The sequence below is a fragment of the Rhea americana genome, unplaced genomic scaffold, assembly GCF_003343005.1.
Source record: "Rhea americana isolate MKP2758 unplaced genomic scaffold, rheAme1 scaffold_284, whole genome shotgun sequence".
Classification (NCBI taxonomy): domain Eukaryota; kingdom Metazoa; phylum Chordata; class Aves; order Rheiformes; family Rheidae; genus Rhea; species Rhea americana.
Genome location: NW_028186406.1, coordinates 889,110 through 902,500, shown reverse-complemented (window position 1 = coordinate 902,500; position 13,391 = coordinate 889,110). Strand labels below are relative to the sequence as shown.

The 13,391-nt window shown below is 40.4% G+C and overlaps 1 protein-coding gene across 1 annotated transcript; it reads right to left on the bottom strand.

Annotated features, from left to right (window-relative positions):
• Positions 1-2,552: 2,552 nt before the first annotated feature.
• Positions 2,553-9,058, bottom strand: LOC146593696 (protein FAM47E-like). Its single transcript, XM_085308866.1, has 7 exons — positions 8,741-9,058; positions 7,811-7,959; positions 6,808-6,958; positions 5,967-6,173; positions 4,759-4,902; positions 3,292-3,369; positions 2,553-2,669 (listed from the first exon to the last, which is right to left on the bottom strand). The coding sequence occupies exons 1-7, from the start codon at positions 9,056-9,058 to the stop codon at positions 2,553-2,555; spliced, it is 1,164 nt and encodes a 387-aa protein (XP_085164992.1).
• Between the last annotated feature and the right edge of the window lie 4,333 nt (positions 9,059-13,391).

Below are 13,391 nucleotides of genomic sequence, written 5' to 3'. Positions count from 1 at the left end.
ACAGGGACACCACAGCCCAGCAAGTCAAGCTTCACATCTGGCACTGCTTCAGTCCACAGACAGGCAGGCACCAGCTGAAGCTCCAGTTGCTGGAGCTCCCCCAGCTTCAGTGCCCCTGCCAAGCTGGGAAACTGCCACGTATGGCCCAAGAACCCTCTCACTGTTCCCTGACCATGCTCTGCTCAATCCAGCAAGTGGCTTAACCCCTGTACGTGAAATTGTAAGATGATTTAGACTGAGGTCCCATCTGAAATGAACTAGTACCTCATYTTCTTTACCTTTTTAGGACTAGCTCTTAGTCCCTAAAAGAGGGTTAAATGTACAATTAAGTCAGAGATGCTAATAAATAAATGGATTAAAGAAACTGAAATGTCCAAGCATTACAGTAAGAATGGCTACAAAACTGCTTAGGGGAAAATAAGATCATATAATATTTGCCTATAAGCAGAAATGTATAATACACGAAAAYATGACCAAAGAGGACATTCAGAAAATGGCGTGTGTTAACAGCCTTTAGATCCACATAGCCCAGAACTGGTGAAACACTTAGAAAACAAAATCAGATGTTTTCACACTGGGCAAGATGATGTCAAACTCTTATCAAAAGAAACTACCCTCTAGGATATAGTATCACAAGGTGTGCAGGTAAGAGGAATCGGACATAGACCATTTTCAAAGCAGCTGTACACAAGTGCTTGCTTAGAGGATCTTGGGAAGAACAGGCAACAACCAGGAAATGGGGGCAGGAGAGGGAAGAGACAAACAAACCACTTTCAAAGTCCCTATATGAGCTGCCTGTTTTTTTTTTTTAGAAAAGCAGGATTCATTCCTCCATCTTTTCTGAGAGGGAAAACCCAAAATAGCTATCCCAATCCTGTAACTATGGATGGGCTGGGCTGCCAAGGTTTTAAGTGAAAACTCAAACTAAATGAAACATGTAAAAAAGACTCTTTTTATCTGAAAGATCAGGACTATAAAACAGGAGGAACAGATCTACTTGTCCCTAAGAGCACACATGGACAGGTCTAGGGCTTTCTAACCAAGGGAAGAGGTGCYGCTGGACAGGAGTAATGCCTCTTGTTGGGGACTGTATTCTTTGAGATGCCGATGAAAAGGTGCTTTGCCTTGAAAGACCTTCTTTCTGAGAGTGTGTGGTCAGACTACTTGAAGATGGTATTGCTTGTTAGTCCTGATGCTGGGCTAAGAGCCTCCCTTTAAAGAGAACAGCTCCATCTTGCGCTTCAGGTGACTGCAGGGGGCAGCACTTTCTACTGTATGCAATACCTTTCTACCAACCCAGTTCACTCCGTCCCTTTCTTTCCAACTCAGATGAGCTTTTCAGCTCTATTCAATATTTTTTGAATATTTTGCCTCAACCTTTAAGCTAAATTGATTTTTTGTATAGGACTCTGTAGAAACACATTTCTATTGCATCTGCTTACAGACTGGTTCTGCACTCACCTCCTCCCAAACCTGTTCTTGTCAATCTTCTGGCAATTTTGCATGCAAGARGGATTTCTTGCTTTTTTAAGGTCCTTCTGAAGGCATAGAAATTTATTCTTATAATCCTGTTTCCAGCCTAGGGAAAAAGTTCAGGAAACTGCAAAAACTGAAGTGCAYAAAGTTGAGCAAAAATAGTCTTTGAACATATTGTTTTACAGTAGAGAATTCAGCATAYAAGCAACTCCTTATCAAAAGTAACTGCTGGCCAGCAGGCCAAACTGCAGTTGAACTCAGATAGGCCAAGGACTCTAGGACAGCCCAGTTCCTAGAGTGTACCTGAAGTGTACAGGTTTCAGATCTGAGAGACTCTGCTCTGAGAAAATCCATTTCTGCAGTTAGACTGTTTCTAAGAAAATTGTTCCTTCTATCATTATCCTGTTTCTGCTTTTCTGATATACTGGTGAAGCAAAAGTATTGGAGGCCATCTGGAATCCCAGCTACAATGAAAGTCTTGCAGCAAACCAGTGCTTTATCTCCTACATGTAGTAGTATAGGGCTATGCATGATTGCATTTGAGTTATCTTTTAGATTTTTTGGTATATTAATAGATAATAATCTATGATTTTGATGGCATCTATATTACAAAAGGCTGCTTATGTCAGTTTTAGCTGTGGGCATGTTGGGATCATCCTGCAGTGTATAAAGCAGTATAGTTCTCTCAGATGGAAGGTTTCCATTTTTCTCTAGATATATAAACTGCAATCAGCTAGTTCCTACAGAAATCATATATAAGGACTTATTCTATAAAGCAGCAAACCCATTCTGGATACTTTCAAAGTAGTAAGTTAATTGTGGACAAGGCTCTTTGATTAGAACAGTGTATTACAGTGCAGCTGAAGTCTTAGTGTCTTCAAGCCAGACTGAAGCACTACTAAGCTGTGTAAGTGTTCGGTGTCTAGAATTTCTTAGTCCATGTCTGACCTCCAAACTTGATCTGGCCACTTCTGCAAGCTATCTTCAAGTTCACTCCAATGTGAGATTATTCTCCTACAAGCAGCTCAGCTACCACCTCCTATTCATTTTAAGAAAACATTTTTTTTATTCAACAACTATGAAATAATCTTCTCCARTTTTGTCATGCCTCTTTGGGCAATGTTACTTGCAAGCTTTGGATGTTTCTCATAAGCTCCACCGTCATCTCCCCCAGCCAGCATTTTCAGAAGGAACTAAAACAAAAGATTCAAAATGTAAACATGATACTTATTACTGAACAAGTGAAGAAAGTCGCTTAGATATGAARAGGAGTCAAAATCCCGTACACACACTGCTCACATTGCAGATTGTTCTTATAKGATACAAGCCCCCAAACCCAGCCAGACTCCTTCCTGAGCCTTCAAAGAGCAAGATCCATTTTATGCCCAGTTATCCACAGCTAAGGTAGTGCTGGCTTCTACACACCTTTCAAAGGGTCTCAGCCTCTCAGCCACATTAGCTGCAGAGCCATGCTACTTAAGTGTACGTCAAAATAGCTGTTCACTTAAGGACAACATTAAAATATGGCACTGTATCCTGTGTTGCTCCTTCAGGCTAAGCCTAAGCAAGGGGATCCAGTACTGCTTTCAAGCTCCCCTGCTGAATGAGCCCCTTGTTGCAGTTGGACACCCTGACTGGGAGAAACTCATCCCTCCCCTGCTCTCAACACAAGCTCTAACACTCAGAGGAGCAGGGAGCCAGAAGTCCCTAATCCAGCTAATTGCATGGCCAGGACCCTGGAACAACACCATAAAAGCCACAGGCTCACTGAATTGGAGGCACAGACAATACCTTTGACAGGTTCTCCCAACTCACCTGAGGCTTTCGGTAGCCCTTTCTTTCCAGGAACTCCTTAAAGGCAAGTGTACTGTGCAACTGTGGAATTTCCATCTCCTAAATTAATTTCAAAAATAGATAAATCACACAAATTTATAGACAGCTTCATCAGGCCAAACAAAACCAGAAAACATCTGTCTGGCTCTCAAAACTAATCACTAAACTTTAACTGGTAACAATAAGTTGATGTTTGATTTGCTCTTTTGAAAAACATGAATTTGCTTCATGGACTTGATCTTTTTTCTAGTCAGTTTTAACTTGACTCTATAATTCAATGTTCTGTGCAATATGAAATAATTGTCCTCCCCCCCCTCAAGCTCCTCTCATTCTCAGCATCTTTGGGAGGGGAGGTTTATTTTCTATGCAAGTAAAACACTACCACCTTCAATCTGTGGTATATTCCCAGGATGAGTTGGGAGTGGCAGAAAGCTTTGCCTWTGTTCTTAGGCAGTAGTCACAAAACAATGATCTTTGCCTTTGTGTTCTTCTGAGCTTAGCTGCTCCCAGGCATCTTTTTTCCAAGATTCTCTTTTGACAGATGCAATTAAGCTATCCTGTATTCTGGCTTCAGAACCAACCCCATACTGCTTGTCAAATACTAGCATGTATCACTATATCCCCTGGTTTGGAATCTGGCTCTATTCCAGCTTTTAATAAGAAAACAGCAGTGGCGCTCATCTAGCATACCGACCTTCACACATGGACAACTGGTTTAGTAATGTACAACTCCTTGGTTTTACCTTTGGAAGGATTTCCCTCTAGACCATGAAGAAAATCTTCTGCTTCCCTTATGTTCATGTAGCAAGCATGGAGTACATCCCCCTCCCTTTTTTTTTTTTTTTTTTAAGGAATTAAACCCACATCCAGATAAAACCAGCAATTGAAAAAATAATAATAATAATAAAAAAAATCTGCTGGCTCTTCAAGCACCTTTTAATAACCTGAAAAGGCCAAAGTACAGTGCTAGCAGCCTTTATTTCTCATCATTCCTTGGGATATTTTGGGCAGGCATCTGCTTGTACCACAGTTAACCAACTCGTTTGTAAAGTCAGATGTAATAATAAAACAAAATCAAGTGAAAAACACCTTACAGTAGTCTGAAAAGTCACGTGCTGGCTTTTAGCAAAGGAATACATTTTGGCCACATTTAATACCAAGAGCATTAAAGGAATTCCATTTAAAACAGTTCAACTAAGTCTGGATTTGCGCTTAGTTGCCTCCTCAAGCCATCATCCACATGTAGGTGCTGTAAAACCCCAGTCTAATTGAGTGAACTGGCCTCTTCTAACAGCAGTTGTCTCGGCTTAGATAACACTGGTTGTTCTACATTTGTCTGTAGTTGTTGGGCATATTACAGCACCCAGAAGTGTTCCCATAATAACATAAGCTCTCCCATTTCTATGTCACATAAAAACAATGTTGCAGATTGCCTTACACTCATGGTACCTTTTCAAACTGACGCTTTCCATTCCCAAGGCTATTGCCCGCTGCTTCCAGAGCTTTTAAGGGTTCATTCCTTTTCTGTTTTCTCCRTGTTTTGGGGTCAAGGTACCATGATCCATATCTGATCTCTTTTGGCGGTGAAAATTCCTGTGAAAAACACCATTACAATGTTCTCATCATGTTGGCATTTGTCCTTCGTGCCATATGGGTCTACAGACTGGTAGTATCACAGAAAACTAATACCGTCTATAGAGGGTCTAGCAGCAATGATCTTTTATCCCAAAGTTACATAGCAAGTCTGATGGTTGGTGCAAGTCTATGACTGTTAGAAGCTGCTTCTGTAAACCTCTAGCCTCAAGCACTTTAACCACCGTTTGGCTAACTGTCTCATTTTGCAAAGACTCTGTGAAGGAGGTCTGAGAGATTTATACTTTGGGAGTTAAGGGCTGAATAAATGCTTCATTTCAGAATATCTGAGCATTAAAACAAACCTAGCTAGAGGGCTAGGGAAAAAAAGCAGTGCCAAAACTAGACCAGCTCAGGCATCTTCTATAAAATTTTCCCACAGAGGTTTTCCTAAAAATCTTCCTCCAACTACAACCTCAGTGTATTACCTTTTATCTACCTATTCAATGATTTAAGAGAGTAAATGCAGCAAGAAAAGCAGATAACAGTAGAGACTGGAAATCAAATGTTCTGTTTCAGCTTCTTCTGGTTACTTATGCCACCACCATTCCCTCTGCTTTCACATGCCAGGGGCACAGATCTACTCAGGACTGAGGTGTTTCAGAAGCACCAACTACAATATCTAACAAACCACCCTTTGAAATGAATCAGAGACCACATCCTTCACATGATCCAAAGCTCACACAATATTCCAAAGTGCTTTCCCAATCGGTCAATTGCCATTGAGTGCAAAGCTGCTGAGAATCCTCTGCAGTTTGACCAGCAAAAAATGCTGTATCATTAAAGCTTAAGTAATACTCTCAGGTCTCATTCTTTGTTTTACTGCTCTGCCACATTTTAAAATAGTAACTGTTCTTCAATAGTTCCTTGTACTACTACACTGAATTCTTAAAACGCATCTGCAGACAAAAATAACAAGTGCTTCTGGGAAACCAGGTCCCTTCCTTGTTTCCAGTGGACATCCTTCCCCAGAAACACATCCAAAATATATAGGCTTTTGAAAATGTCAACATGGGCTTATATACCTTAACATGGCAGGGCCGATACTTTGTGTGATGAGAACTCCTGCCAGCAGCCCCGGGAGCTGAAACCTCCTGGCCCTTTGGCTGCTCTGCTTGGATATTGCCAAGTTGTACAATATGAAAAGGTGTGGGGAGGAGGGCCTTGCTTTCACAGTTGGCACTGAACAGGTTCATGAGGGTATGTTCATCAATGTTGCAGTTCCCTCCTCCCTGGAATAAAAGCATCAAGGCAATCTCAGAATGGACAAAGACAGTTTCTCCCTACAACCTTTTTCATGCATGTATTTGCTTTGCTTTTACACACTCCCTCTTCCCAATCCTCCAAAAGTATATCTATAGTAACAGTAAGCCCAAGGTCACAGTTTGAGCTGATCTACAAGTATGTTTGTACTGGCATCATTGCAGTGAGCAGAAGGTATGCCCAAAGTCAGTTTGGGACTAAAATATGAATTGGTGTATTAATGTCAGGTGAACAGGGAATGCTCCAAGGTAGGGAGTTAAAGTGACTCATACACTGATGGCTCCTCCTGGGAATCCCTCATTAAGCAAACTTACCTGGCAGTGTTTCTGCTTATCCTTGCTTTACATTTCAACAGACTGAATCCTGTTTGCCACAACATGACAGAGCTGAGAGTCAGAAGCAAGGTTTTCTTTGGCTCTTGGATTAACACAACCAGAATCTTTTTTTTTTTTTTTTTTAATATACACACACTACCTAAATCTAAAGACATTTGACCTAAGTGAAGTCATTGGTTTCTAGAAGAAAAATAGCAGATGGTGGCAGGTTTTGGGGCAGAGAAGTCCTCCCTCCCTGCCCCCCTCACCTCTGTCTCTTGCAACTTACCAAAGTAGTAACCCAGCAACAAAAATGCTTGGTAACTCGCTTTATATTTTCATCAAGAAGAGCAAAGTCATTCAGTTTGGTCGCCTTTTCTCTTGCTGCTACCTTCTTGGAAAACCACAGATACATGTTTTTGCCTTGAGACTCCTTGCTGCTGAAGAGATTAATACAACAAGTTTGAAACACCTCTTGATCAGTTGCAGCTATAGTTGTCAGTTCTAGCAGACAACCTAAAGCTGGATCCTGTGTTTGCACCTCTGCACCACAGTTCGCATATTTTGCCACCAGACACAGCAGCATTTTTTGCATGGAGTAGCATAAGCAATTTGAACCAGTTCTAAATATCCACCTCATAAAAGGCAAGGCTCCACCTGCCACCTAGCAAGAAAGTGCCAAAATTTAGATGCAAGACTTCAGATTTCAGAAATAACCTACAATTTTCAAAATAGAAAACAAAAAAGCTTGCAGTCATGTACAACCATTACTATTCCTCTCATTATTAAAAAGCACCTAGAGAAAAACAAAATACTGCTTACATTCTGCCTCAGCTGATTCAGGCTGTAAAAAAAGTTTTTTTTTTTTTTTTTTTTTTTTTTTTTTTTTTTTTGCATCACTCAACACTAATCTTGACTAGACTCTGGACAAGTTGAAAGATATAAAATGGCTTATCAGTGGTATCATTTGAGGAAGGTAGAGAAATTCATCCTCTACTGGCAGTTGCTCCTTTGACAGATTTTTCGTGAAAGGGCTAGCTGAAGAAGTTTTTATAAAATGCTTACAGGAACACTAAGTCTCAGAAGGATAGACAACACTGAAGTAAATTAAATGTTAAGCTGATCAGCACTAGCTGAGAGGTTTCCCTGTAGTAGGTTTGGTTTTGTCTGGTTCTGACTGGGAATGTGCCTGCCTGCATGAACCTGAATTTCCTCTTTCCACACATCTCGTCTTAGAGCAAGGAGGATTCAGAAAGCCCTTAACATTGCTCTCCATTTCATCCTGTACTCACAGTGGCAGTGTCTGGGGTCCTGTTGATTTGGTTTGCTTGTCCTCCTGCATCTCCTCAGGAGGCTGGTTCTTCTGTTTATAATCATTGTATCCAACCTTGCTGCTCAAACACATTTCAGGATACAGGACACCAATGACTTCTTGAAAGAGCTGCAAGCCCATCAAAAAGAGAACATATGTTCAAAAATACTTTGTGGATGAAATCCTCTCGGGGGCTATGTGAAAAACTGCCCAACATGGAGGCCTCATCAGCTCTGTTAGTAGAGCATTCCATAAGCCAGAAGATTCACGTTATATATTTTTCTTAAAACTGCTATTGCATTAGTTGCAATTCAGGCTGCTTACCAGCTCTCCAGATCCTACTAAGTTGCTGCTCTCTGCCATCTTCCATGTCAATCCACTATTCTGCATGTGAGATTTTCCTTCCAGTCTTTTGAAGTTTTCTTTCCAGTACAACCCCTTGTTACATGACCTCATTGCCCTGACATTAGTAGTCTGGGGTGGAGAGCGCTCCACTGCTGCCTGGTCTTACAGAAGATGTCAGGGACTCAGCTACCTTCTCTGAATCCAGAGGTTTCGCCCAATACAAATTGGTATTCTTTTAACAGGTAAAGCATTTTCTGTAATCAGTTGACCATCATTATCAGGCACTAGATTTCCGAATTGCCCATTGGTAATACTGTTCATAAGTTATTTGCTGACAACTCAGACCTGATGTCTAAAACTCTGGTTAAATTAAGTATCGTTTACCCTGCTTAAAAATAAAGTTGTGTTTAAGTGACAAGAGAATTCATATGCTAAGTTAGTTTCCTGGTYTAGCTCTCTGAAGAATCCTTGTTTAACTGGAATTACAAAGTCATTACCTTTAGAAACATACTTTCTTACAAATGTAGGTAGACCACTAAAGAATGGTGACTCAGGAAATACTTACCTGTGCAACATAATCCCTCCTGGCTTGCTGCTGCAGGCTAAGCTTGGAAAGACAGACCTGTATTTTGCACCTCTTCCTTTCCTTCCATTTAGCCGTGCAGGGAGATTTAAGTGTATTGGTTTTAAGGATAATCGGGACAGCTCGTTTTGTACCATACACAATCATGTTATCGGATGAAGGAGGAAAGCCATCTCTGAAGTCATCTAAGCCTTTTTTCAGGAATATCCAGCGCTGGCCATTAAGGGACTCTGATAACATCARTTTGCTTTCTCGAAAGTAGTTAGGCATTTTCTTAGAACATCTGAAAACAAATTGCATTTTTTAGAACTTAAAGGCTGGATTCTCATGAAAAGCATTAGAATATGTCCTGAACATCAAGCATACARATGGATATTCAACTCCAAGTACGTTAGTCTACATTGGCTAGCAATTTCATTGCTCTGCTTTAGTTAAAAAGCTTATAAACACCAACTTCTGTATCAAAGACAACTGTCAAAAATTAGAATTCCTATCTCATAGAAATCCCTGACACTTCAAAATTGGTTTTCAAATAGAATTCTTAGGAACACTACAGAACATGTGTCTCAAAGTATATATTACATATACATGTATATTACTTGAACTACATAACATTTTAAAGCTTAGTTTTAGCCATTCCCATCATTAAAATGCAATATATCTATTTACAATAAATGCTGAGATGCTGCTATACAGCCTTGCATACATCTGTGCTGCTCTCTAGCAAGAAGAAAGCCAGACTGAGATTTGCAGCTACATAGTAGAGGTGAGTAGTTCTTCATAGATGCTTTAGGGCCAAGTGTTAAGCAAAGCAGTCAAATTCTGGGAGAAAAATGACATCATAGCCCCCATGCAGCACAGCTCCTGCCTCCACAGGAGCAGTAAAGGCATAGGAAGGACAGTGCACTCCCGCTCCACACTCACTGTCCCTCTCCACAGCTCTCAGTCAAGGCAGTGATTGGGCAGAGAAGGGACTCAAGGTTCTTTATCTTTTTTTGTCAGGATTTATGCACAAACAGCACTGCCTCAAACACTGCATATAGGTATCTGGTCAAGGCCTATGTGTAACCATCCTAACCTGGAGTTTGCACTCATCCTCAGTCCAAATGACCCCTACACTCTCGACACTACCTTGTAGTCCTCACTGTCTCCAGAGGCGCAAAGGTCCTGCACATTTATCAGGTTCTTAGGACCCTAGGTAAACTCTGTGGCTTCTTGTCTGCAGAATTCCATTAAATCCCCTCTYCTCACCCCTTGCGCAGTTTCACAGCCACAAATACCTTTTACTTACCAGACTTCCAGATACCTCCTCCAGAACCTGGAGTAGCTGCCTGACTTGAAGTTGGAGCCAAACTGGAACCAAAAACACAAATGAAACAGACTTGCTTCAATCCAGCCTGCCCAGCTTCAATTTGCTGTTACTCACTCTTTACTTGCTTTCAGGCTCACCTAATTCACCTTCTTTAACCTATGTTTCACTGTTCAAAGCTGCACAAGGGGCTACCATACCAGGCCACTTACCATCCATGTACAGTTTTAGACATTTGTTTACCTGTACCAGCATACTCAAGCAACTGATTAGAAATGGACATGCATTTTCAACTGCTACTTTCAGTGCCTTCATAATAGTCCTCATTTGCTAAAGTATAACAAAATTGAATACATACAAGATTTACATTAGAGAATGTGTTTTTCATTTGCAGTAGCAGATGCCACTGGATTATGCTATGTCTCATCACCATTTAGTACTAAATCAGTATTAAGAAACTTAAATAGAACAAGAACTGCAAACAGAATATTACATACCTGATATTTTACAGCTCTGACTSAAGATTTCATAGGTAAAACTAGCATTTTTATTCCATGATGATTGATATATAGAAATGTAATTCAAAGTGCAAGCAAATCTGAAGTTAACATTTTTCCAGTTTTGCTTCAGGCAAAGGCAGCTCTAGTTTTAAGTCCCAGCTGATAAAATACACAGGTCATGTTTGGATTTGGTTGTTGTGGAAACCAGACCTATTCATTATCTGCCTGCAAAGGCTCTCAGTCATACACATCCTGACACAAAAATACAGAGAATTCCCAAGAGCTATAGAGAACAACTTGGGAATTAAGTYGAGTTTCATTTCTTTAACACATATTTGCTTATGTTTAATATCAGTGTTTTGTTCATGACTCAAACCAGGTCCTTTCTGCTGATGAAAAACAATGCAATGCTTTGTGCAACATGCCTTTACTAACAGTTATTTAACACTGATCTCCACAGAATATATGAAAAATACGTATGTGGGTCAGGTCCGATCTTGTAAGTTAAAAGACCAAACTTAGCATGGTTTGAGTAAAGACAGATGCATGAAATCCAAAGCAATTACTTGTGAGAATTAGAATATACCTGTGTAGCTCTCTCCACCAGGTTGTGAAATACATTCCACTAATTCCTGATCCAATTCAAGGCAGCATTTTTGATTTACAGAGAGCTTGATCTATAGCTCCAACTACAGAACTGAACTGCTAGTACAATAGAATACACAGTAGGCTGGAACATTTCATTAGTCTCCAGCAGGAAGGCAGGCAGCAGTTTCCTGGGGCTATAACCCAGCAAAGGCAAAGCCTTCCTGTGCAACAGAAACTCCTTCTCCCCAGAATTGCCTATGAGGAGGAAACAGAACTCAAGTCTGAAAATCCCATCCTTGAGAAAGGTAGCATATTTGTTTGTGGCTTCTTTGTTTATGTAACAGAATGATCAGTCACCTCATTGGGGCAAAAGATAAAAAGACTGAAAAGATGAAAGGCTAAAAGATGAACTAGACAAAAAGATGAAAGACACATTTTTATAATATCTGTCAAACAAATTAGTAAGAAGACTGTACTAGAATAAACCACCAAGACATAACATCGAAAAGTATACATTTATTCACATTGTGCTTTCTCCCTGCAAGAAAAACAGGCATTTTCCCTTTTTGCCATTTCTCTGCCCAACTTCAGAAATTCTTCATGCTTCAGTGTTAAATGCAACAAAATGCCTTGAAAGCTCTGTTCTACCTTAAAGAAAAAGACTGGTGCAATTGCCTGAAAGAACACACCACATCTGGTGTGCAGGGTGGCAATAGCACTACAGATTCGCCCCAGAGTCACCTTTGGATGGACTTAATTCAAGGATGGACTGTAACTATACCATCACAACCACTACAACCACTGAAAAGCTTTTGCTTCCAATTGAGAGGTTCTCCACTTCTAATGCAGCTAGGTACTGGACACCAGAGGTCAGGCCAAGCCTGCCTGTCCAAAGCAGGTAGGTTACAATGTATGTGCTCTCAGGACTGATTATTCAAAATATGTTTCAGAGGAACTACAGAAATATCTGAATATTCAAGATATGTTCTTTTGGATTACTGGAGTGATATAAACTACAATACTTCATTCTGCTGCTGTGCCACAGCTCGCTCACATTCAGTTTTCACTGAATGTATTATCTCACTTTGGAGGCACAGTTCCCCTTAAGCCTCAAATTCCTTTCCTTTGGTTATACTATGTGCTAATAAACCTCTTTTTACCCTATAACAGAAGTCTATCACACTAAAGGACTAACACTAAATTGAATATGTGTTCCAATGTGACTGAGTTCCGTTAATGAGAGTATCAGGTACATTTTGCCTGTGATGTGTGATTTGTCTGGCATATATCTCCCTTTTAGGAATATAAATAAAGATTTTGCTATTAAACAGTAGGCAGGACCACTGCCCGTCCTACCACACCCTTCTTAGCTGAAAACTAACTCTAGCAGTGAGAGAGGCCGTGGGAATAGTAAAACAAAGAAAGATAAAATGGGACAGGAAACAAGGACAAGTATACAAGACCAGAATGTGAAGACAAGACAGGAAATTCAAAGTGAATAAGAAGAAATCATAACTCACAGTATGCAAACAGTAGCCCTTTTAGCAGAGGCCAGGAAAACCAAGTTTTTTTTTTTTTTTTTTTTTTTTTTTTTTTTTTTTTTTTTTTTTTTTTTTTTTTTTCCCCAAGGTTTTCCATCTCAGTGACTGAACCCCAGGCACTTACAGGGACCCTCTTCCCCATTTTGCAGTACAGTGCAGAGCCTTACACTTAGAGGAAAATACAGTTTTCCCAGGATAAAGATGAGAACCGTGTCTACTCTGRGCTGTCTATATAGAACATTACACTTTCCCTTCCAGTGCCAATCTCCCCTTCTTTGAGAAGGCAAACAAGCCACAAAGGTGTTAGTTCTGTGGTTAGCCCAAGTCACTGTGGTTAACTCAGTGCTGATTAAAGAGTCTCAGTCAGGAGAAAAGAGGAAACAAAATTCCTTTTTCTTTAGCAGCATGAAACACACCTACAATAACCGAGGGCATGGCATGAGTCAGCTGATATTCAACTATAGGATAAAATCATATTTTAAAATCACTGGTGAGGGACAAAGTCTGTATCTGAAAGTGATAAAGTTGAAGGAAACATATGCCTTGGATGGCGGATTTCCCTGTCTGACTGCCAATAAGAGGTAGTCAGTGGAGTTGCATATAGCCTATATACCAGCATGGACTAGTCTTTCCACCCACATTTATTCATCCTTTACCTGGTAGGCAGCAGAGAAGCACACTCAGAAGGCAAAGCC